The sequence below is a fragment of the Electrona antarctica genome (assembly GCF_951216825.1).
Source record: "Electrona antarctica genome assembly, chromosome: 10".
NCBI lineage: Eukaryota > Metazoa > Chordata > Actinopteri > Myctophiformes > Myctophidae > Electrona > Electrona antarctica.
The window spans coordinates 46478042-46502860 of record NC_136791.1 but is presented as its reverse complement, the minus strand read 5'-3'; the positions used below and the strand labels follow the sequence as shown (position 1 = coordinate 46502860).

At 43.7% G+C, this 24819-nt stretch overlaps 2 protein-coding genes across 13 annotated transcripts in view; both read left to right on the top strand.

Moving 5' to 3' along the window:
- Nucleotides 1-369: 369 nt before the first annotated feature.
- agpat3 (1-acylglycerol-3-phosphate O-acyltransferase 3) lies at nucleotides 370-16135 on the top strand. 11 transcript variants are annotated; one of them, XM_079512525.1, is made up of 11 exons: nucleotides 370-386; nucleotides 2337-2424; nucleotides 2558-2729; nucleotides 3213-3379; nucleotides 5610-5771; nucleotides 8172-8242; nucleotides 9103-9185; nucleotides 12946-13048; nucleotides 13519-13594; nucleotides 14836-15034; nucleotides 15552-16135. In XM_079512525.1, coding segments are annotated over exons 1-11 (1215 nt in total). In that variant the 5' UTR covers nucleotides 370-384; the 3' UTR covers nucleotides 15644-16135. The 11 variants fall into 11 exon arrangements, with proteins under 11 accessions (XP_079368651.1, XP_079368653.1, XP_079368647.1 ...); XM_079512527.1 differs by lacking the exon at nucleotides 370-386 and adding an exon at nucleotides 1176-1481 and having other exon boundaries at nucleotides 2332-2419; XM_079512521.1 differs by lacking the exon at nucleotides 370-386 and adding an exon at nucleotides 1179-1481 and having other exon boundaries at nucleotides 2332-2385; nucleotides 2474-2729.
- A 2941-nt stretch (nucleotides 16136-19076) lies between these two features.
- The window catches only part of vps8 (VPS8 subunit of CORVET complex), a 121266-nt gene continuing 115523 nt past the window's right edge, over nucleotides 19077-24819 (top strand). For both annotated transcript variants that reach the window (XM_079512585.1, XM_079512584.1), the window contains exons 1-5: nucleotides 19077-19317; nucleotides 20936-21004; nucleotides 21594-21724; nucleotides 23928-24024; nucleotides 24332-24364. In XM_079512585.1, coding sequence (XP_079368711.1) covers nucleotides 19246-19317; nucleotides 20936-21004; nucleotides 21594-21724; nucleotides 23928-24024; nucleotides 24332-24364 — 402 coding nt within the window. In that variant the 5' untranslated portion in view covers nucleotides 19077-19245. The remainder of the gene's footprint in view (nucleotides 19318-20935; nucleotides 21005-21593; nucleotides 21725-23927; nucleotides 24025-24331; nucleotides 24365-24819) is intronic.

Below are 24819 nucleotides of genomic sequence, written 5' to 3'. Positions count from 1 at the left end.
CACTTCCACTCAAGGCTGCTTGGTTTCGGACGACACTTTTATTATGGCGCAGCCTCGCGTGAACGCGCATATCGAGGGCAAGTGTGTAGAGCGAGTGGCGAGGAGCTGGTTTCAGAAAGGGGGTATGGCTCTGGTTACTAGGGCAGCATCAGCCAGGTGCTCCTTGTTTCAAATTAAGGGTGGGGTTTATTGGCAGCTAGGGTTTAAAAGGGCGGGGCGCATTCATTCAAATCCCCCTGCTACATGTGGAATGGCACTAAGAGAGAGAAGCGACACAGAAGTACAGAAGTGCATTAGAAAAATATATATTTTTACTTTTATATAGGCTACTTTTAATATTTTCTGTGGTTATTCTTCTAACCAAAAAACATAACCACTGACTGCATGTATGTGGGAGTTTATTGTGGGGAACTGCACTATAGTCCAGCTGCTTAGCTCCAATATATAAAGGAATCGTTCAGTTTGTGATAAAAGCATGAAATCTGGTACACATCTAGCCAAAGGCATCCCAAACATAATTGGATGTGGAGGCATCCTGAATTTTCAACATGGCACCCATGGCAGCCATTTTTCAAAATGCCACCATTGACATCCTATTATAAGGCAATATTTTCTAAATTTCCTTATGCTTTAAGTAGCATGTTTTCATGATGCTGAATCTATTCCAAGCGTTAGTTTTGCATAAAAACACTGATTGGGCTAAATTTGGCGATAGCAACTTGCCCAACTGTGCTGATGTCAGCACATTTGGGCAAGTTGCTATGGCCAAATTTAGCCCAATTTGGCCAATTAGCCCAAACTAATGCTTGGAATGGATTTAGCATCATGAAAACCCCCTAGTTTGATATGTCACATGCTACTTAAAGCATAAGGACATTTAGAAAATATTGCCTTATAGGTCAATGGTGGCATTTTGAAAAATGGCTGCCATGGGTGCCATGTTAAATTCAGGATGCCTCCACATCCAATTATGTTTGGGATGCCTTTGGCTATATGTGTACCAAATTTCATGCTTTTATCACAAACTGAACGATTGTTATGGACCATGCTGCCCTACTAGTTTCAACCTTCTTTCAGCTTATCTCTATCAATGATAACTTCCCCCTTTTTACACTTTATTAAACTCTAGGTCACCGTTACCCCTAAAGTCCGAGGGCATGTATGTGGGAGTCTCTTTGTGGGGAACTATACTAGTTTCAACCTTCTTTCAGCTTATAATATCTCTATCAATGATAACTTGCCCCTTTTTACGTAAGGGGAGTTCAGGGAGCAAGTTCAGGGAGTGTAACCACCTCGGCAAACTCCCTGTCGGTGAATTATCTCCCGACAATGACCACCTAGCCAGATATGATCCCGCTTATTACATGGCTAACTAACATAAATTAATACATTGACCCAAAACACAACAAAAAAAGTATTCCATAAGTTCGCGCTGGCTGCGTCTGCCCAGCTGCAGGGCTGCAGCACTGGAAAACAAGGAAGTGAGTTGATCAAATAGAATCCATTTTCGGGTCCTGCTTCGTCTATTTCTCGCTCAAATGTTTTCAAAAACATTTTTAAGAGCAATGTTTAGCTGTAAATTACATTGCGTGTCACTAGTGTGTGTGTTTACATGGCTGTTATGTTGGAAACGGCAGTAAATCAAGCGGGGCGCAGCTGGTGGTGCTCAGAGGGTTTGATTAGGCAGCGGTCATTATACAGCGGAGCGGTCATTATCATGAGATAACTCACCGCTGAATTAAGCGATTGACCAATCAGAATCAAGCATTCAACCAAGCCATGTAATAAACTTTATTAAACTCTAGGTCACTGTTTCCCCTAAAGTCCGAGGGTATGTATGTGGGAGTCTCTTTGTGGGGAACTATACTAGTTTCAACCTCCTTTCAGCTTATCTCTATCAATGATAACTTGCCCCTTTTTACACTTTATTAAACTCTAGGACTATAGGTCACTGTTTCCCCTAAAGTCATAGGGCTTGTTCCGCTATTGAACACCCTGGGCGGTGCCAGGGTGACAGTGAGCCTCGAGTGACACTTTTCTAATGAGCCAGTGTCCAGGGTGAGGCGACTGCACTAACGCTGTTTGGGTTTTGGGCAAGTCAAATTTGGAGACACGGTATGCATCCAGTTGGCTTTGAGTTTGCTCTTATCTGCTGCTGTGTTCGTCAGACACTATGTCAGAAATTGGAACACAGCCAAATGGGTCATAGGCTCAGGGGGTGTGTGTGTGTGTGTGTGTGTAAGAGAGAACCGCTATTGCAAGACATGCAGTACGTACTGTACGGTATGTCACTCTCAGCTGAGCTCTCGCTTCTCTCTGTCTTTCTCTCAGGGTAGGGTGTTAACAGTGCTTCCAGTCGACTCGTGGCTGAAGAACTTCACTGAGGTGAAGTGTGGAGGATATGGGTGTGTTTCTCTCGGTATGGTTAGTATACATATCTGTGTATTAACATTTCCTCGTGCCTGTCTTTCAGTGTGTGACTACTGTGTGTGTGTGACTGTGTGTGTGTGTGTGTGTGTGTGTGTGTGACTGTGTGCGCGCGCATGCGCGTGATCAGACCATGGCGTGGAAAGAATCGTTCATCCTGCATCTGGTGTTTGGCCTGGTGTTCGTGGCCAGCGGGCTGATTATCAACTTCTTTCAGCTGGTCACATGTGTGCTGCTATGGCCAGTCAACAGAGGGCTTTACAGGCGCATCATCACGCGGCTGTCTTACTCACTGTGGAGCCGTAAGTACAGTTTGTGGGCGTGTGTGATGTGAGTGAGGTGTACTGTATATGTGATAAGCTTTTGGTGAACCTATCTGACCTAACCTAACCTATCCCTTATCTCTCAGTATCTCTTAAACTTTGAGCCCTCTGATAAATGGACTGATAGGTAGAGGTTGCAGACAGTAAGATAGACATAAATTAGGTGATTAAGATTTCATCAAACTTGCCTTTTACATTTTGTCTTTCTTGATCCCAGATATCCCCTGTATCTCATCATTGTGTGTGTGTGTGTGTGTGTGTGTGTGTGTGTGTGTGTGTGTGTGTGTGTGTGTGTGTGTGTGTGTGTGTGTGTGTGTGTGTGTGTGTGTGTGTGTGTGTGTGTGTGTGTGTGTGTGTGTGTGTGTGTGTGTGTGTGTGTGTGTGTGTGTGTGTGTGTGTGTGTGTGTGTGTGTGTGTGTGTGTGTGTGTGTGTGTGTGTCCCCTCTCTATCTCTCTGTCCAGAGATGGTCGTGTTGTTAGACTGGTGGTCGGGGACTGAGTGTACCCTGTATGCAGAGCAGAACCTGGAGGATTTGGGCAAAGAGCACGCCATCGTCATCCTCAACCATAACTACGAGATAGACTTCCTCTGCGGGTGGAACATATGCACACGCTATGGTGTCCTAGGGGTGAGAGACAGTGGCCTTGTGGTTAGAGTGTCCACCCTGAAACTGGGAGGTCGGGGTTCGATCCCCGGCCGGGTCATACCAAAGACTGTAAAAATGGGACCCAATGCCTCCCTGCTTGGCACTCGGCATCAATGGGTTGGATTGGGGGTCAAATCAACTAATGATTCCCGAGCACGGCGCACGCTGCGGCTCACCGTTCCAAGAGATGGGTCAAATGCAGAGAACAAATTTCACTGCGGTAATGTCTGTGACTAATCGTACGACTTTGACTTTGACTTTGACTTTGAGAGAGAGAGGTTAGCAGGAGGTAAAAGCCATGGTGTGCAGAGTTTAGAATTTGGTCTGGGGATGGCGCTAGAATCGATGAAAGGCTGTTGGAGCACCAAATCAGTAGGTTTCATTCAGACCGTAGAATGGACAGCGTAATGAAGACCGTAAATGAAGCCCCATTTTGCAGCGATTTTCAAATCTGCCATCTTTCTCAGATGTTAAGCGGAATGTGGGTCGGATGGACAGAGCCCATGAAGGTCTGAGAACTCAAGCCTCTGCTGTGATTTGCTCACTGGGGTATAACCATCATTTGATGGGCTTTGGGAAACTGACAGTAGCTGATCACGATGGAAATGTCACTTTCCTGTCAGGAATTATAGGGAGACTGGATCATACCAACGGCTCAATGCACCGATGGGATGCAACTGCTGTTCAGAATAGCTTCAGGGATGTGGCTTGCACTTGACACCCTCCCAAGCCGACCTGTAGCAAGCTCAGTCATCTGCTTTGCAAGTTGCAACAATCATAAATGCAGGCCTCCATGCGAGACAATCTGTTGATTCTGATAATTATTAAAGCTGCTATACCGGTCATGCTGAAACTTGGCCTACTTTCCAGGCAAAGAAGTGCAGTTGATTCCATTGATTCCAATTTGACAGTTGAGGGTATAAGGGCCGATTCATACTCCTATTTTACCGCTGTTTCGGCGCTGTAGTGCCGAAATGATTTCGGCTCGTCAGAAATTTTCAGTAGCACCGAAGAGCCAACTTTAGGACGGTACCCGCCCCCCCGAACCTCAAATGACGTCACATTGTAGGCTCTACAGCGCCGAACCGACTTTTATTCGGCTCTAAAATAGGAGTATGAATCGGCCCTTAGTGTGTGTGGTTCGTGCGGTCATAGACGCACACAAATGGCATAAACCAAATTCACAAATAATAATGAACATGCTTTCCTAATTATAACTGCCAAACCCCACATGCTGTTGATTTGGAAATGTGTTTTTTTTGCACGAGAAGAGAGAGAAAAGAACAAGAAAAATGCTTAAAGGGGCATTCCACTCATTTTCAACATTTTACTATGTCATTAATATACCTTAGAGATGTTTTGTGGAAATAATAATAAAGTTAATAAAAAGTCTGATTTTTTTTCCAGACCTCTAGTTCTGGGAAACACAGAATGGGGGGACTTTTTTTTATTATTTCCACACAACATCTCTAAGGTATATTAATGACATAGTAAACCTTTACCTTTACAACCTTTACCTTTACAAAACGGTAGTTTGTGGCTTGTGAAAATACCTCTTTTAACATGGAAGCCTATGGACCGCAAAAAAATAACACCACTATCTCCAAAAGGGGTGAACGCTCGCACCAAAACACACTCGCCCCGGGTCTAATCCAGTGACCTCGGAAACGATCGCCACCAGGTATTCCTAAGCGTAACCTCTCAGTAAAACTATGCCGGCTAAACCTAGCCTTATTCCTAAACTTCACCTCAGTAAAAATGGGTCCATAATGGATCTGTGTCTCAGAGTGTACAAATGTACAATTTCTTTTTTTTTCTTTTTCTGTTAATTTAATTTAGAAGGCCAAAATGGGTTTTAACCCATTTTGGGTTTTAACCCATTTTGGGCGGGAACCCCTTTAGGTGTTAGCATTATGTTATGCTTAATGCTTTAGCTATTGAAAAATAGCAGATCTACAAGCTCATAGCGCGCGCTATGAGCTTGTAGGTCTGAGCTTGTAGGTCTGCTATTTTTGAAAATTCGAAGAACCACTGACATCTTTTTCAGAAAACTGTTTTAGTTTAGTTTAGTTTATTTCGAACCTTTCACAATACAATACATACATAATACATTACTACAAAACTGTCAGGATGTAGAAGACATTTTTAGAATCTGATCTCAGGTCAAAATGGGTGTTAATCAAGCCTCTGCTTCCGTCCCCGTCTCCTACAGGCTGGAAAGGTGATAGCAAAGCATGAACTACTGAAGGTGCCTCTGATTGGCTGGTCCTGGTACTTCCAGGAAATGGTGTTCCTTAAGAGGAAGTGGGACGAGGACAAGTGTGCCGTGACCAATGGGCTGAATCAACTCAAAGACTACCCCGAAAAAATGTGGGTGAGTGTGGGTGAGAAAGTGTGTTATTTCATTTCTATACTCTGTGAAACCAGTGGTAGAAGTAACTTAAGTACATTCACTAAAATACTGTATAATTTATAGGTAATGTTATGGTATGTTTTAATTTACTGGAGTAGTAAAAAATGTACTTTTACTTGACTACAATTATTTGAAAACTTTAGTTACAGTAACCATAGATAAATAGATGCCTCGCTTGTCTTACTACGCCGACTACTAAATGGTAAATGGTGCATTTATATAGCGCCTTTATCCAAGGCGCTTTACAAAGATTGTGTATTACATTCACCGATTTTCACACACACACACACACACACACACACATTCATACACCGATTGTGGCGGAAGCCATGTACCAACCAGCACATCGGGATTAAAAAAAACTATGCCTAAACCTAACCCTAAAATGTAAAACAGGGGAGAGAAACTAATGAATCTTTGAAAGCCCATTGAAACCTAAACCTCTATAGCTCTCAATTAGAGGAGATCCGTCTCCCAGGGCAATAACATAAACGCAAAGCCATTTAAATCCACGGGTTCATGTACTTTTTATTTGGATTGTAATCCCCATAGGAGGATTTTAGATCGCCTATTAATAACTGTGTTTGAAATGTCAACCCGGCCGCTTCACTCATATGGATATGAAGAATCAACTGACTGAGAGAAAACGGACTGGATGCTACTGGATTAGTTACATTTTCGCTAGAAAATATCATGTATGAGTGACTGACTGTCGCAAACGATACAGAGACGCCTCCCTGACAATAACGCAGAGACGGCTTGTTTATTTTTGGACCACAATGCTTATATGAAACGATTTTAAGATGAGCCCATGTTATTCTCCATATGAGAAATTACTTCCATGAACCGGGCAGAACCAAGGGATGAGCGAGTGACGTCGTGACTTCGGCACTCTATATGATGCCCAGGTCTCGTGACATCATGTGACATGGGGCTGCCCCAAAGTTATTAGTGCAGCCACGCCCGTCCGCCGGCGGAAACTAGTTCTCAACAGGCCCGAAAATTAAGGCCCGGCCGTACTTGGGCCCTCATCAAACCCTGTACACTCAAGAGAATGTCCCCGCTACCACCCTTAGATCTCCATATACTGTATGGAGCTGACCTGTTCTGACATTCCATATGTTGATCTGACCTCATCAAACCCTGTACACTCAAGACATGCTCCTTATATAGCCTAGTAGTAGTAAAAACACTCATTGGGCTTAAAACGGCCATGCCCACTGGCCCAAATGTGCTGACATCATCAATTTGTGATGACGGCATTGGCCGTTTTTAGCCCAATGAGTGTTTTTTTGCAAAACTAATGCTTGGAATGGATTCAGCATCATGAAAACCCCCTAGTTTGACATGTCACAGCATGATGAAATATTTTGCCTTCTATAGGTTGTAATTGTTATGGTCACATATTATGCCAATTATGAAAATTGCTCAACATATGCAAGTTAGCATCCGGCAGTTTCTACATGCTGGGGACCCATACTAAACATTTCTAACATAAAACCTTGGTGTACTCAACATGCCTGGGTTCACAATGGGGCTCTATGGGCTGGCTACTAGACTACATATGGCCAGTACAGAATTCATTCCATGTTGATCTGACCCCCCATGCCAAAGCGCCAGCACTCTGCCGTCAATGAGGCGGATGCGTGCACATGACATCGCCCTCAGGCGTCTTACTGGTTCTGTACTTATACATTCATTGTATGGTACAAAACACTGAAGTCCTTAAACCAGAAACCTAACCTGTAAAACAGGGTGCCCCCTCAGTGACCATCGTCTCCCAAGCTCTGCAAAAAAGAGTCTCCCTGCTGAAGGCATTTGCTGAAGGCACGCTATGTCGCTGCCCAAGTGAGGTTACTCATGCGACTCCTCCATGTCTCACGCTGCCACTCAAGTGACTATTGGCCAATCACAGCGCGTCTTTTACGGGACTTCTGTTACGCACGTGGAAGCTTGACAAGCTTCCGCTCATGCTTCGCAAGGAATCTCTGGAAAATTGTGCCTTCAATTTTGACACTTGCCCCAGAGCCGGAAGAGCCTTTGCATAACCTTTTTATGTCTATGACAGTACCACTTCAGCCATTTTGGCCAATTGAAAATAGCAGATCTACAAGCTCACAATGTGTCGCGATGTGATGCATTGTGAGCTTGTAGATCTGCTACAAAATGAGTACTTTCTATTTTTGGTACTTCAAAATAAATACATTTTGACACCAATACTTTTGTACTTTTACTCAAGTACATTTTGAATGTCCAGACTTTTACTTGTAACTTTAGTATTTCTACATTGCAGTTTTGATACTGCTATTTAAGTTAAAAAGAATGCAAGCACAGTAAAGTACTTTTCCTGTCCATATCCAGATCCTGTTGCACTGTGAGGGCACGAGGTTTACTAAGGCGAAACATCAGATATCTATGGAGGTTGCTGACAGGTACAGTAGTTCTTGTAGATCACCTATTTTCACTACTATTTCTTAGATTTGTTTGTTTGTAAAAAAACAAACAAACACATATTTTCACTCGAGTTGTGACTCATACAAATTGGTCCATGACCCACAATTGGGTCCCGACCCACTGTTTGGGAAACAGTGCACTTGACTATAGCATGCCAGTTCTACATATGGCCTGGCGTCTGTCTACATAACATGCTATCCAAGTTTAATTTTAGTCTTTGCATATGCCTGTTATGGTTGTCATGGCTAGGGCATGTGCTATGTGGCCCAATCTTCACAGCAGACAATGGCGGAAGATTGGGGTCTTGCTCTCCATGGTGAAAATCTCTGGAAGTAGCAATGGCACAGTTTATATTATCTTCAATAGTCGCTCCATAGATTAAACAATAGTGTACCCCTTGAGTTCTAGTTCCGGAAGTTGTGCTTCATTGTCCAAATCACAGTTTTTGTTACTTTGTTTTTGTTATTTTAGGAATGGTGATATAACCTTTATCAGCCATTGTAAACAGATGAAAATAAAACATTTAGAACCAGGTTTTGTGATTGTATACATAGTTTGTTCATTTGTGTACTTACACATGTGACTGAGTAGTGTAACTGAAAGGTAACTGAAAGGAGAGACCTTTTCGGATTATACATTTGAAATCTATGGAGCAAGTGAAAAGTACCAATATTTGGAGTCATCATGGCTAGGCAAATACATTACACCGCCCAAATCGTTACCAAAATGTGTTATAACTAGGCCTACTGCTGCTATGACTTCCATTGATATCACAGCTTGTTATTATGCTATATTAGTAGTGTTATTAATAACATGATGAATCATAATACTATTTCAGTAAAGGGCTTCCCAGACTGAAACATCATCTGCTGCCTAGAACAAAAGGATTCACCACCACACTGCACTGTCTAAGAGATACAGGTATAGTGAATACACACACGCATGCACGCGCGCGTGCGCACACGCACGTACTTACTGTACACGCAGTGGTCCCCAAAATGTTTAGCTCAAGACCGAAAAGAGAAATTTGCTTGGGAAAACTAGTGAAAACAGCAGATTTACAAGCTCACAATGCATCGCTTCACCCTGCATTGTGAAGCAAAGTTATTTTCTTTATTTAATTGATAAAGTTGAGACTTTTGGTCCCAACCCACTGTTTTGGAAACAGTGCTGTACAGCATTGCTTCTCAAAGTGGGGTATGGGGACCCCCAGTGGTCCTTGAGGGAATTCCAGTGGGTCCCTAGCTAAATGATAGATAGTTAGGAACCAAATGGACACTTGTGGGTCCCCAGTGCCCCCCCAGTGTCTGCCCAGTGCCCCCCAGTGTCTGCCCAGTGCCCCCCAGTGCCTCCCCAGTGCCCCCCCAGTGTCTCCCCAGTGTCTGCCCAGTGCCCCCCAGTATCTGCCCAGTGCCCCCCCAGTATCTGCCCAGTGCCTCCCCAGTGTCTGCCCAGTGCCCCCCAGTGTCTGCCCAGTGCCCCCCCCCCCCAGTGCCCCCCAGTGTCTGCCCAGTGCCCCCCAGTGTCTGCCCAGTGCCTCCCCAGTGTCTGCCCAGTGCCCCCCCAGTGCCCCCCAGTGTCTGCCCAGTGCCTCCCCAGTGCCCCCCCAGTGCCCCCCCAGTGCCTCCCCAGTGTCTGCCCAGTGTCTGCCCAGTGCCTCCCCAGTGCCCCCCCAGTGCCCCCCCAGTATCTGCCCAGTGCCTCCCCAGTGTCTGCCCAGTGCCCCCCCAGTGTCTGCCCAGTGCCCCCCCAGTGTCTGCCCAGTGTCTGCCCAGTGCCCCCCAGTGTCTGCCCAGTGCCTCCCCAGTGCCCCCCAGTTCCTCCCCAGTGCCTCCCCAGTGCCCCCCCAGTGTCTGCCCAGTGCCCCCCCAGTGTCTGCCCAGTGCCCCCCCAGTGTCTGCCCAGTGCCCCCCCAGTGTCTGCCCAGTGTCTGCCCAGTGCCCCCCAGTGTCTGCCCAGTGCCTCCCCAGTGCCCCCCAGTTCCTCCCCAGTGCCTCCCCAGTGCCCCCCCAGTGTCTGCCCAGTGCCCCCCCAGTGCCTCCCCAGTGTCTGCCCAGTGCCCCCCCAGTGTCTGCCCAGTGCCCCCCCAGTGTCTGCCCAGTGCCCCCCCAGTGCCTCCCCAGTGCCCCCCAGTGCCTCCCAGTGTCTGCCCAGTGCCCCCCAGTGTCTGCCCAGTGCCCCCCAGTGCCCCCCCAGTGCCCCCCAGTGTCTGCCCAGTATCTGCCCAGTGCCCCCCCAGTGTCTGCCCAGTGCCCCCCCAGTGTCTGCCCAGTGTCTGCCCAGTGCCCCCCCAGTGTCTGCCCAGTGCCCCCCAGTGCTTCCCCAGTGCCCCCCCAGTGTCTGCCCAGTGCCCCCCAGTGCTTCCCCAGTGCCCCCCCAGTGTCTGCCCAGTGCCCCCCAGTGTCTGCCCAGTGCCCCCCCAGTGTCTGCCCAGTGCCCCCCAGTGTCTGCCCAGTGCCCCCCAGTGCCTCCCCAGTGCCCCCCAGTGCCTCCCCAGTGCCCCCCCAGTGTCTGCCCAGTGCCCCCCAGTATCTGCCCAGTGCCTCCCCAGTATCTGCCCAGTGCCCCCCCAGTATCTGCCCAGTGCCTCCCCAGTGCCTCCCCAGTGTCTGCCACTGAACCAATTAAATCCTATAGGCTATAAAGTACTTTGATGTCTGTTCAATAACAAAAATAGACAATTTACAAGTTCATGACACACCAAAGTCGTGAGCTTGTTAATCTGCTATTTCTGCTCTGCCAAATATGTGACAAATGTCCACCAAGATTTGATGCATTTGTTGCCTGTTTTTTGCAGAATACTGAGCTATAGTGACTTTCCCCACATTAGGGAATACAGGGTGAAAAATGTGTTTAACAGAAACCTTCTGCCAAAGTTTTTGCAGAGATCTCCAGTGGGCAATTGGTTGCCATTATTCACAATGTATGATAAATGATATACATTTGATGTTTTTCTTAACATCACCAAGTTCAATTAGGTCTGGGATCTAAGCTGTGTTAATGTGTATATTTTGAGTTAAGACCATTAATCAACCCTGTGCACTATAATATAGCAATTGGTACAGCTGGTGCATGGTCTTAATGTTGTCCAGCAGGGGGAGTGGTTTCACCAGGCTAGCATGGTCTAGTCATTGGCTGCAATCAGTAACTATAAGTACCTTCCTTAAGTGCTTATTGTTTGCAATACACAATGTACAATATTGTGGTACTTTTACTTTACTTTCCATTTTGTTACATCTACTCCACTACAATTACAGCATTTGACAGCTTTAGTTGTTACTTTGCAGATTTTATTTATACAAAACCCACATACAGCCAATCTACAATGTGAGTTGTTATGAGCTTGCAGATCTATTTTCTGAAAATTTGAGTACTTGGTACACAAAGTATATTTTGTAGCTAAAATATTTATACATGTCAATTTTATTTTGGAAAACTTTTTAAAGTATATTGTGATGCCAATACTTTTGTACATTGTATTTTCATTGGCTCCTAAAACCTTCATTTCTTTCACTTAAATAATAGTACTATAGATTCCCTTGTCCATATTGGTCCAAAGTTCCCGTGTAGACATTTTCGTGCATTTTGATCAAAAATCCTGGGAGGAGATACATTTGAACAGATTTTCATATAATTCAAAATGGTGGGTGATCTGGAGGTCACCCACCATTTATTAGGTATTTTTGGCAGAAGGAGAAGCTCCGTGCTCAGCCAATCAGCTGAGCACATTCCGTGCTCATACACACAAAGCTGTGCATTCCGGGCTCATACACACATACACACAAAGCTGTGTCAAAGATCAATACTCTGTACATTGGTGTTACAGTTGATACTAATTAAGGCTCTGTTCCATTTAGTGTACAGTGGTTCTCAAACCTTTTAATTTCAAGGACCCCCATAACTCTGAGAGTGTACAAATGGAACCAAATGGACCCTGACTCTCAGGGCTGGACTGAAACAAAAATTAGGTCCGGATATTTTCGCGGAATTTGGCCAAGACTGGCCCACCACAGCCAGTGCACAGATACTCTACTGACTTTTTTCGGGTCAATGCCCATACAAATACTTGAAACACAAGCCCTATAACACCACCACATTTACAGTACAGTACAACATAAATGATACACAACCAACAGACGACTAATTTAACATTTGGCCCAGACCGGCCCACCAGAGGGTCGGCCCACCGGGCATATGCCTGGTACAGTACGTCCTGTGGCCAGTCCACCCCTGCTGACTCTGTTTGACCACCAGAATGGAACAGAACCTTAATTAGCCCATTTAGGCCTGACCTCAAAATTTAAAAAAAAATCTTCTAAATCCTCCAGTTTTCTGAAATAAATATTTTCACGATTTTTCAAAAATAGCAGATCTACAAGCTCGTAGCGCGCCACTCGGTGGCGCGCTATGAGCTTGTAGATCTGCTATTTTTCAATAGCTAAATTATAACAATGTTTAAAACACCAAAAGGGGTTCCCGCCCAAAATGGGTTTGTGTCATCTGTAACGAGGAAGTAGGGAAGGGGCCAAAGTTCTTTCCAAAAGGGTGTGTGTCCATAGAGCCCATTCTCCTTTGGTTGAGCAGTAGATGTTTGTTACGTATGATGCTAAATAAATAAATGGCTAGTAACAACCCAGCCAGCAGTCAGTTATGAACCTTTTTTTCCCCTCCCTCCATCCAGTATCGGCGGTGTATGATGTAACTCTAAACTTCAGGGACAGACAGGCTCCTACTCTAGTGGATATCATCAAAGGACGCAAATTCATGGCTGATGTGCATTTAAGGTTGGTAACATCACATAATATTCAGAGATTGTACTGTTTTCAAGATATCTTGTTTGGGGAAACCTTGGCCTAATGGTGGCGCTAGAGGAAAGATCGTGGGTAACTAAAATCAGCCATACGCTAGGGGGGGGGGCAACTGGCGGCCCGGGGGCCACATGCGGAAATGACATAAAAATGTTAATTTTCAGGATTCCAATTCAAAAATTGCAAAAATTCAAGATTTAACTTCAAACATAGCAAAAATAGCCGATCTACAAGCTCAAAGAGCTTCGCAGCGCGACGCGTTTTGAGCTTGTAGATCGGCTATTTTTTGCTACGACAGCAATATATGGCCCTAGGGAGTGAGTGTGGAAATATAGTGGCCCTCTCCATCGTCAAAGTTGCCCACCCCTGCGCTAGGATTTGAGAAGGTGCACAGAGAAATCCATAACAATCCAGACAGTAGTTTTCAATATGCTGTTTGTTTACAGGCGTATTCCAGTTGAAGAGATTCCTGAGGATGAGAAGGAATGTGCTGCCTGGCTGCACAAACTCTACCAAAAGAAGGTAAGGTTTAGGGAAGGTTTATTTAGGAGGTGAATCATAATAAAACTTCTTGTGTGTGTGTGTGTGTGTGTGTGTGTGTGTGTGTGTGTGTGTGTGTGTGTGTGTGTGTGTGTGTGTGTGTGTGTGTGTGTGTGTGTGTGTGTGTGTGTGTGTGTGTGTGTGTGTGTGTGTGTGTGTGTGTGTGTGTGTGTGTGTGTGTGTGTGTGTGTGTGTGTGTGTGTGTGTGTGTGTGTGTGCGTGCGCGCGCAGTCTCTCGAATCACAATAAAAAAATCACACCCGTGTGAACTGAGTGAATCCCCCCCCCCTCTCTGTCTCTCTCTCTCTCTCTCTCTCTCTCTCATTAGCAGGCAACATGCAGCACTATCTCTCTCTCTCCGTTTCTGGCACAACAGCGCCACTTTTGGTACTCATTGGTACTGGTCACACAAACGGACATTGCTGTTCGTTGGAGTGGTTGCACCACTCAAAGACGGACATTGCTGTTCGTTGGAGTGGTTGCACCACTCAAAGACGGACATTGCTGTTCGTTGGAGTGGTTGCACCACTCAAAGACGGACATTGCTGTTCGTTGGAGTGGTTGCACCACTCAAAAAAAAGATGATTAAATGTTACACATGTTATTAGAAATGTAACGGTTTTATAAAACATTATGGTACTGTAGCTTTGACGTTCTATTGGCCTCATTTCAACTTCATGATGGTTTAACATTCTTTTGAAAGCTATTTGTTTCCTCCAGTGGTGTTGTTTCACTAACTGGATTCAGGATGGCTTTGGTCACTTCATTAACCCATTTAGGCCTGACCTCAACATTTAAAAAAAATCTTCTAAATCTACAACCTACAAGCTCGTAGTGCGCCACTCGGTGGCGCGCTATGAGCTTGTAGATCTGCTATTTTTCAATGGCTAAATTATAACATAATGTTTAAAACACAAAGGGGTTAACACAACTGTACATTTCTGTAAACTGCTGGTTGGTTGAGTGATGGCTGACAGACGGGTTGATTGACAGGATGACAGGCTGACTGGATAAGGGTGTGTTAATGCCTAGTTTAAAGTTTCACTCAGGCGTCCATTTTGTTACGTCAAATACCTGAATGCTCCATGGTTGGCAAACTTTGGAGTTTCATAAATAAATACATTTAAAAAAAAAAAAACTGAACACACAACCTAACCAACAGTCTTCTGGCAAACTTTCACATTTTACCTTTTCACATTTATTTACATAATGTGTCTCTCCAGGATGCATTACAGGAAGAGTATTTGACCACAGGCCGTTTCCCTGGCAAGCCTGTAGCTGATCCACGTCGTCCATGGGGTCTCCTCAACTTCCTTATCTGGGCGGGGCTTTTGCTGTCGCCTCTTGTCCGATTGGCTGTTGGTGTGGTCACCAGCGGCAACCCACTTGTCATCCTTGGCCTCGTGGTTTTGCTGGTTGTTGGTATGCACGCACGCACACACGCACGCACGCACACACACACACAGAATTATTTTGCATGTTGACAATGATAACCTATTAGTCTACAGTTTTTTTTACTAAAGTACTGTACTTCAGTACAGTTTTAGGTCTTTTTATTATTTTTTTAACTTCGTATTTCCAAATATTGTAGGCCTACTTTTACAGCACTACAATTATTTGAAAACTTCAACTCAATATACATTTAGGCCATTCGAAAATAGCCGATCTACAAGCTCAGAATGCATCATGAGCTTGTAGATCTGCTATTTTCAAAAGATTTGTATTGTGAAATGGGACATTCTGCACATTGAGTACTTTAGCTTTTGGTACTTTAGGTACATTTAGATACCGATACGTTTGTACTTTTACTCGAGTAAATGTTTAATTACGGACTTGTACTTGAGTACTTCTACATTGAATTATTGATACTTTTATTTAAGTAATAGAATGGATTACTTTTACTACCACTGAATGTGTGTCTGTACGTCTCTCCCTCCAGCAACAGTAGCCATGAAGAAGCTGATGAGTGTAACAGAGGTGAAGAGTACGGGGTCTACCTATGGGGTCCAGGAGAGCAAGAAACAAACATAAGCACGCACACGCACACGCACACGCACACTTGAACCAGTCAGGCACTCTGCCAGGTCTGCCCATGGTTTTTTGTTAAAAAAAATAAGAAAACACACACACAATAGAACACAGACTCATGCGCACACATGCACACACACCATCATCATCGGCGATCACTCTGTGTCGAGTATGATGGGCCTCCTGGGTGGTCCTTATTTTGTGGATCCTCAGATGACTGGAACCACCAACCACACACTTTTGTGCAGTGTGGTCATTTGTATGAGGTGGGATGTGGTACACACACACACACACGCACACGCACACACACACACACACACACACACACACACACACCCCACCCCACACAGAGAGAGAGAGCGTGTGTGTAACATGTAAATGGTAACTTGTGATGAAACCTGTGACATGTAAAAACAATGTTGTTAAGGACTCCTATATTTTCACTGTGGCACATGTATAGTTTTTAACTGGAAATAAAATGTGTTTTAAGCCAGATGGTTTCATGATTCAGCATCCTTCCCCTTGTGCCACCTGTCTCCCTTTCAGATTTCTCATTGTTTAATTCCTTTTTAAGTCTTCTCTAAAATAATTAAATAGAAATAGGAAGTCACATATATATATATATATATATATATATATATATATATATATATATATATATATATATATATGACAGAAAAGGACTCCTGCACATCCAACAAGACCCGTGGGAGGTGCAAGTCTAGTTAGCAGCTTCGTCAGGTGCTATGAGCACCTGACGAAGCTCACGGCGAAACGCGTCGTGCTAATAAATAAGTTGATGCAGTAAGTTGTCCGTCTTTGTTCCCTGGAGTGTGCAGTCCCTTCCTTGGAAGGTTTTTCCCTTTTTGATGTCACATATATATATATATATATATATATATATATATATCAACAACCCCACCTTGTCTAGCTGGCTCCAGCCCCTGAATTGAACTGAATTAAGCCACGCCAATTCAGGAATAAGCCTATCTCACAGAATTTCCCCGCCCCCCTTAATACGCCCCCTTTCGGGGTTAGTGGTGATAGCGTGACGTCACTCCATAGACGCTACATGTTAACAGAGGTAATTTAAGAAGTCTACAACTTTTGTTTTCTCAAGGTAAGGTTTGTTCTATCTATTCGAGCTGATTTACCATCTTGTTTGCTTCATAATAATATTGGTCTGTCACATTTTTACATTAGAAAATGTACTTAGATTCTCCAGAGAAAAAAACGTGTAAATGCTAATGTTAATGACACCACTATTTACCGGAAGTGGGCGTGAAAAGCGGGCTGTGAGATAGGCCTATTATGGACAAACAAAATGAGTCAGCTATAGCCTTGGAGACCGCAGGTGTTTTGTAGACTACACCTGGTCATCTAATCTTTCTTGAGTAAGTCCATATCTTTGCCTAATGAACGTAACCAAATAAGAAATTGGTGATGTGAAGTATATTGAACATTTGCCAATTAAGGTTCAGATTCAGGTCTAATACTAAGGTCTAATATTTCTACCATTGCTACAAAACTCAATCGAAGGGTATACATTTAAGTCTGAATGTGCATGTTCAATCATGTATACTGTACATCACATTTTACATAAATGGTAAATGGTGCATTTATATAGCGCCTTTAACCAAGGCGCTTTACATAGATTGTGCATTAAGGTACATTCACCCATTCGCACACACATTCATACACAGATTGCAGCGGAAGCCATGCAAGGTACCAACCAGCACATCGGGAGCAATTTGGGGTTCAGTGTCTTGCCCAAGGACACTTTGACATGTAGACAGGAGGAGCCGGGATTCGAACCGCCGACCCATGGATCATTGGATGACCCGCTCTACCTCTTGAGCCACAGTCGCCCCCTGGAGGTGCCTACTCTTAATTGTAGACCCGAGGCGGACAGGATAGACATATAGGACTGCCACAGCTTGTTTCTACACAAACTATTCATTGTAGCAGATAAATAAATCAAACAAACTGATTTTAGCTTGCCACAAGCTGGTATCAAGCTTTTTGTGTTATATTTTTGGCTAGCTAAAATCAGGAAATCATCAAGGAGGTAAACAAGTTTCCCAGGTAAACACTAACCTGCCGCTTCTACGAAGCAGCTGGTAAAAAGGGGAAGAAAAAAAACATACAGTGAGGGGGAAAAAGGGGTGGGTGGGGGATTCAGGTTTTACAGGGGCCAGTTTCGAATTGCAGCCGTCCGTAGGTGCCCTTTGAGAGCAGTTTTGAAGGAGTCAAGGGATTCACATGTCTTAATGACTGTTGGTAGGGCAATGCATTCTGTCCTCCATTTTTTTTCCTTGTGGGTTTGCCAATCGATCTGAAGAGCACTTGGAATTGTAGCAGTTGAGGCATTACATTTAGATTTACTCAGTTCCCACAGTCCACATATAAAGTTCACAATGCCTTCGTTGTGAGCTTGTAATTTATTATTTGACATTAATTTTGGCCAATGTTAGAATCTACAGTAGTCTAACTGTAGACTATGATCAATATTTGCTTTGATTGATTGATTGATTGATTGAAGAATTTATTAACAGTTTGCAGAATTACAGTACATTTCAAGCACAAACTCAATACAAAGGCTGTTAACTGTGAGTGGACGACCCAATTAAGCATTACACTTGTTTCCAACAGGGTCCACCATGTTCAAATCATCAAAACATTTAGAGACGTACAAATAGACACTTCTATAGACAGAACAGGAATTCATCAAAAAGGAGGTAAAAAGGGAAAAGAAATATATACAGTGAGGGGAAAGAAGGGGGGGGCGGGGGGGGGATTCAGATTTTACGGGGGCCAGTTTCGAATTGCAGCCATCCGTAGGTGCCCTTTGAGAGCGGTTTTGAAGGAGTCAAGGGATTCGCATGTCTTAATGACAGTTGGTAGGGCGTTCCACATTTTGGTGGCATAGGAGCGAAAAGAATTTAGTCCCTTGTTTGTGCCGAATCTGGGTTGTACATGGTTCGTTGCACTCCCTCTGGTGTTGTGGGTGTGGACTTCGTTAACATTAAGGAAGTATCTAGACAGGTACATGGGTATCTTGGTGGTGTATCGAATCTTGTGGACCAGACCCATTGCAAGATGCTGTACTCTGTCGTCGACCCTAAGCCATTCCAGCCTGTCGAAGTGGGCAGGGGTGAGGTGGGTTCGGGGGGCTTTTGTCGTTTGCAGACTAGTAGTAGTATGACAAAGCAAAGCAAAGTTACTATATTTACCCAGGGTAACTGGACTAAGCATCAGATACTTGTTTACAGCCAGGCTCATAGAACATTTCATGGTAGTGGTTCAATGCCTTGCTCAAGGGCACTTCAGCGGTGGTAATTTTAACGACAGGATACAGTAGGCGGGTTGTAGACCGGATACAAGCCCTGAACAGTAAATGGAAACCACCTGCTTTCTACGGAGGGGTTTTCAGCTTTCTGCGCATGAACAGGAACTACACCGGAAAGGGAGCCCGTGTGACCAACAGCCAGTTCCGCAAACATTGGAATCACCAAACAGCCCTTGCACACAGGGAGTATGTTGCCATAATTTGCAATATTTCAATACATTTTTGCAGTAAATAGTCGGTCGATACAAAAGTGACGATGTCGGACTCCCCTGACGCCGGCAGCCTGGTGTCTGCGTCCTCTCAGCTCAATTTAATGGAGATCGACGCGGTGAGTGAGTCTGAGTCGAGAGGATCATCTCACCTGACATGTCTGTCTGTCAGCTGCTTCTGCTATTAGGCAGGAGTTGGTTCAGGTTTAGCCTAAGATTTAGACTATCGTAGATGTATTTGATCGATTCTGACATTTTCAATCAAATGTCAGAATCGATAAAATGCATCTACGAGAGTAATACTTTATTTGTACATGCTCATGTATGTGTACTTGTGCAGTGAAATGTCGGTGGTGCAGACCCAACAGACTTAGCCCCAAAAAAACTCTACGAGAGTCTAAATCTTGGGCTACAACAGACTGTATGTCCTGTCCACGGTACATACAAGGTTAGCTAATACAAGGTAAACATTTACTATAGCTAGTATTGTAAGAAGTGTTAACGCAGTAGAAAATCTTAGTAAACTAGCATCAATACACGTACAGTTGGGAAATGACCAGTAGAAAGCATAGCTTAATTTAGAATTTGATATAGAGGTTATGGTTAATTATATCTAATATGGTGCAGCCAAAAAGTAAGTAATATTTTCTTAATAATACAATATAGAATATGCAGACCACATTATGTATTATGTTGTAGGAGTAAATACTATATGAACTTACTATGCGTAATAGCTTTTACTATCTGCGACTGCTAGCTACCATAACAATTCAAATACAAGAATTTGTGCGAAGAGATGTACAAATTATTGTAAAAAGTAATATATATGTAATAACCTCACGTCACCATGGCTAAGCCTGGTCTGTGTTACAACATTTTCGTATGATCCGGTCGGGAGCGGATGATATCGTTACGTCATGTTGTAGTCATTGATTTGTAGTCATCAGGCCGGAACCATCAATCTGGAACTCACTTTCCCTCAAACCGGAAGAATAACAATAAAAGCATGACTCGTTCTCTTGTAGCCTGCGGCTTTTATTGGGAAAAGTCGTCTAGAGGGAAAGGAAGTTCCAGATTGATGATTCTGACCTGATGACTACAAAACAATGACTATAACATGACATAACAATATCATCCGCTCCCGACCGGATCATAAACCTGAAAAGGAATGCAGCCCAGGCTATATATGTAATATGAATGATATTGTTTGCACTGTATATAGCAGTACAGAAAGTGCTGCAAGTCCGTCAAACTGGTGTCAAAATGAGACGTGTAGGAAAGCATAACAGAAGTCTGCGACAGATCAACGTAGAGAAGAGACTTGATCTTTCTTTTACCAGTTCTACACCGTAAAATCCTCAGTATTAATTGAGTCTACAAAACATTTGTATGCTCTTATTTTACCGTGTAATCAATCACAAGTTCTGTAGGGCGGCTGTGGCTCAGGAGGTAGAGCAGGTCGTCCAATGATCCCTGGGTCGGCGGTTCGAATCCCGGCTCCTCCATGTCGAAGTGTCCTTGGGCAAGACACTGAACCCTACATTGCCTCCAATGAGTCGGTCGGTGTGAGCTTGCCACCATTGGTGTGTGAATGTGGGAAGTGAGGACGCTGGCATCGAATGTTCGCCGCTTCACCTCCCAATGTATGAATTAATTAACCATTGTAAAGCGCTTTGAGCACTTGGAAAAGCACTATAAAAATGCAATTCATTATGTGCCAACTGCTTTTCTCCTCAGATTGATGACAAGGAGTTTGACATTCCCCAAGTGGACACACCTCCCACCTTAGAGAGCATCCTGAATGAGGTGCGGAAAGAACATTCTTGACATGCACCGAAAGGGAAATTCTTGGCAAAGAAACCGAATATAGGAAACAGTTGGCCGAAAACCGAATCCTGAATATGATATCTTTTTTCCTACCATTGCTGTCATGGCCGTACCTTAAAGCTACCTGATTTATGGCAGAAGAAATGGTTATAGCAATGGCAAAACGTAACTTAAATAATAATCACTATTATGGGTCCATAAAACATTTATTCAGCTCTTTTGAATGCATTAATTGCATACACTATTCGGTGATATATTTTCTGCCTATTCGGGCCGAAACCGAATAGGCCGAAAATGCATTTTTAGCCATTTTCTGCCGAATATTTTCTGCGGCCGAATATTCGGTGCATCACTAACCTTAACCCATTAAAAACGGGAAAGCATCAGTGTCATTTTAGATTTCAGCTATATAGCAAAATAGGGTTTTCAGAGGACTCTTAGGATTTAGAACAGTGGTTTAGAACAGTAACTCAAAAATAGCAGATATTACCCACACCTTCCAACCCACTGTATGGGAAACGGTGTGCTAGAGAGTGTGTTTGATTCGTTGTGTTGTGTGTCTCTGCAGCCGGAGGATGAGGAGGAACCGTTTGTCCTGGAGGACACCTGCCTCCTCAACACAGAGAACATAGACGCTCACTCATGTGAAACCTCCTCTCTGGCCAGCTCTGACAGCGGAGACCCAGCGCACCTAAAGCGGTATGGGCACACACACAAACACTTGTGGCTACTACCATAGATATATATAAACTCTAGATCAGTGTTTCCCAACCTTTTTTGTCCCAGGGCACACTTTTCATAGCCTAAAAATCTCAGGGCACACCTAGATATACGGTGTATAGGCCTATCTATATACATATACATACATATGTGTATGTATGTGTATATAATATATACAGTGTATATATATATATATATATATTCATCATTCAATATTTTGAACTAAAGTTCATGGTTCCAAAAAATTAACAATTTTAGTTATTTTTCGTTCTTTCTTTTTTGAATTATTATTATTATTATTACCACAGTACCACAGCCCATAGCCATATAGAACCTCAGACTTTATTGAATAAAAAAACTTTGGGGGATTTAATAATAAAAAATTAATTCCTTTAAAAAAATACATTTTGTAGAAAAAATTGCTCATATGCAATGTGAAATGCCACCTAATTCTTAATCCTTTTCCTTGTCTTTATTATGGGCCAACTTGTGAAAGCTGCATGCTTTTATTGTGAAGGGTCTCAGTTCTCACAGCCTGCATATTTCCACATGCTGAAAATAGCTGATCGACAAGCTCACAACGCGTTGCGTCCGCAACGTGTTGTGAGCTTGTAAATCAGCCATTTTCAGCATGGAACACGTGTACGACGAAGAATAAATCAGGCATCACTGCGCTTCTGTGGAGGGAGGGAGATATATTGTGTTGGCCGAACGAGGCGATCATGTATGGACACTTGGACAGTTGGACAGCTATTTTTCGTGGCACATTATGTTTAATCACAACAACGTCACGTTTACTTTACCTCCTCAGTGTTTGGGTCGGGACACGTAGGACTGTATGTGTCTGCTGTCTACGTGCATATGCGCGAAATGTAGCGTCTTCTGGATGCATTAACATTTCAATGGCCGAGGGTCGTTAGAGTCTATTGTTCCGTCGTTATCGCACGTCTAATGGTTAGACGTGTGACAACAACAACGACGCAACAATAGGAAGCCTGCAGCCCAGTAGCTATAATATTGCTTTCGGGGGAGGGTTAGTGTTATTTTCGGTCAAATCAGGCGGGACACCTGGACACATCAAACGGCACAGTAAAGTGCCGCGGCACACAGGTTGGGAAACACTGCTCTAGATAGCTCACCCGCGCTGTTGGCCAATGGAGAGCGACGTCGTTACGTGGCGGCCATCTTACCTCGGGCCACATAACATTGTGTCTATGGGGCATGTACTCTTAAATGACCATAACTTGCTAAATTTTCAACCGATTTTCAAACGGTTTGGTTTGTTATAAACGTCAGAGACGTCCGCATACTTATATGCTTTTATACAACGTTCATATAAAAAAAATTAAGCAGATAAGCGTCCTGAATCATAGCCACGTTGACAACGTTTGTAATAAACCAACTCAAGATTTGAGCGAGTTATGACTGTTTCTGTTTGAGCTGCCATTGAACATACTGTACTGTAGCCCCGAAGTAAGATGGCTGTCGGGTGAACGACGTCAGAAACTCTGCCTTGAGCCATCTAGAGTTTATATATATCTATGGCTAGTACTGGCTATCTTTTGCCACCCCTTATCCCTAGTCTTGCATAGCCAGACAACTATTCCACAATCTCCGAATGCTATATAGAGTCTGGAACTACACCTTAGATGATTTCTATTTATATTAGGATACATTTGCGCAAATGTAAAGACGAAAGGGAAGTGGGGAGGAGGCTTCACTTCCACTTTATATGTTACTCATGATAAGAGCTTCCGTTCTCCAGACTGTATGACGGAAGCATTATGAGCTTATAGATCTGCTATTTTTTGATATTTAACTTTATTTAGTAAATCTTTTTTTTTTTTAAATCGATTCGAGTGCAGGGCAGGCTACAACATTCTTGTTCTTAGTAGCGGTAATTACACACAGTGATTAGGTTGTTCAATAGCCTGGTTTGACATTGTTGTTTGTATTAAGAACTTTTTTCAAGCTGTAGCTGTAAAAGTGACTCTTTTGACTTGGTCAGACACAAAGAACAGCTATTGATTTAAAAACACGCCTGCGTGCGTGAATTTGCACTGGCAACAAAATGTAAACTGTGAAAGTCACAAAAAAGGTTATCATGGAAAAAGGAAATCTGTTTTGAATGGGAACTAAGGCTGTCATGCTTAAGTTACTGTGTGTGCCTGTGTGTTTGTAGGAGGAAGAGGACGGTGGAAATGAATACGACAGTCCACGGCTCTGTTCTGAGACACAGCCTGTTGAAGGGAATATCAGCTCAGATCGTTTCTGCTGCTGTAAGGGACTCACTCACTCACTCACTCACTCACTCACTCACTCACTCACTATTCATTCATGCAATGATTAACATTGTTCACCGTGTGCCATTTAACCAACATACCTGCCTAACAATATTAAAAGGAGAAATAATTAAAATTATTCAATCTAACAAGCCAACTCACAGAACATAATGATCAGCCTTCCTGATTGGGTAAACTGAAAGGTGATCACTAGCCGATGTATGATCCATAATTAACTCCCCCACTCAGTTGTGATTATAGGAAACTACCATTATCCTAAAGCCTGTGTGCGTGTCTTCCTCAGGACAAGGTGGATGCTGGACTTCCAACTGCCATAGTAAGTATGAAGTTTCTCTGGTAAGCAGTTGAATAGGACCACTTCTATTGACTGAATTGCAGAAGCTACAGACCTCCTCTTAACACTCCCATCACCCAGGACGAAATTCTTTGTCCTTTCTATTAGTAACGCCCGACGCTCAGGACGAATAGTAGTATTGTCCAAAAGACGAAGTTTATTGATAGGAGAACAGATCGCATGGCTGTATAGCCCAGGCGCGCCTGCTGGGCTCTCCTCGGTGACGCGCAAGAGTGAGGCGTCATCGAAAAACTCCCTCCCCTGTTTAGCTGATGAAAACGAAAATCTTAAAACGTTCATAAATCGCGATCTAAATCATCCCGTCTTTTTCTGAAAAAAGATCCTGTGTTAGACGGCACTCTGCGGTCCAGTCGCTAGTCTCGATGGATTTATTCTTGTCTCCCGTTGTTGTCGATCGACTCTATAGTGCTGTGGCT

What these genes read in the sequence shown, in the direction of transcription:
- agpat3 (XM_079512524.1), top strand. An exon ending in GGTGTGTTTCTCTCGGTATG is followed by an intron (nt 2,425 to 2,557) that starts GTTAGTATACAT and finishes GCGCGTGATCAG; the next exon opens with ACCATGGCGTGGAAAGAATC. An exon ending in ATGGCTGATGTGCATTTAAG is followed by an intron (nt 13,049 to 13,518) that starts GTTGGTAACATC and finishes GTTTGTTTACAG; the next exon opens with GCGTATTCCAGTTGAAGAGA.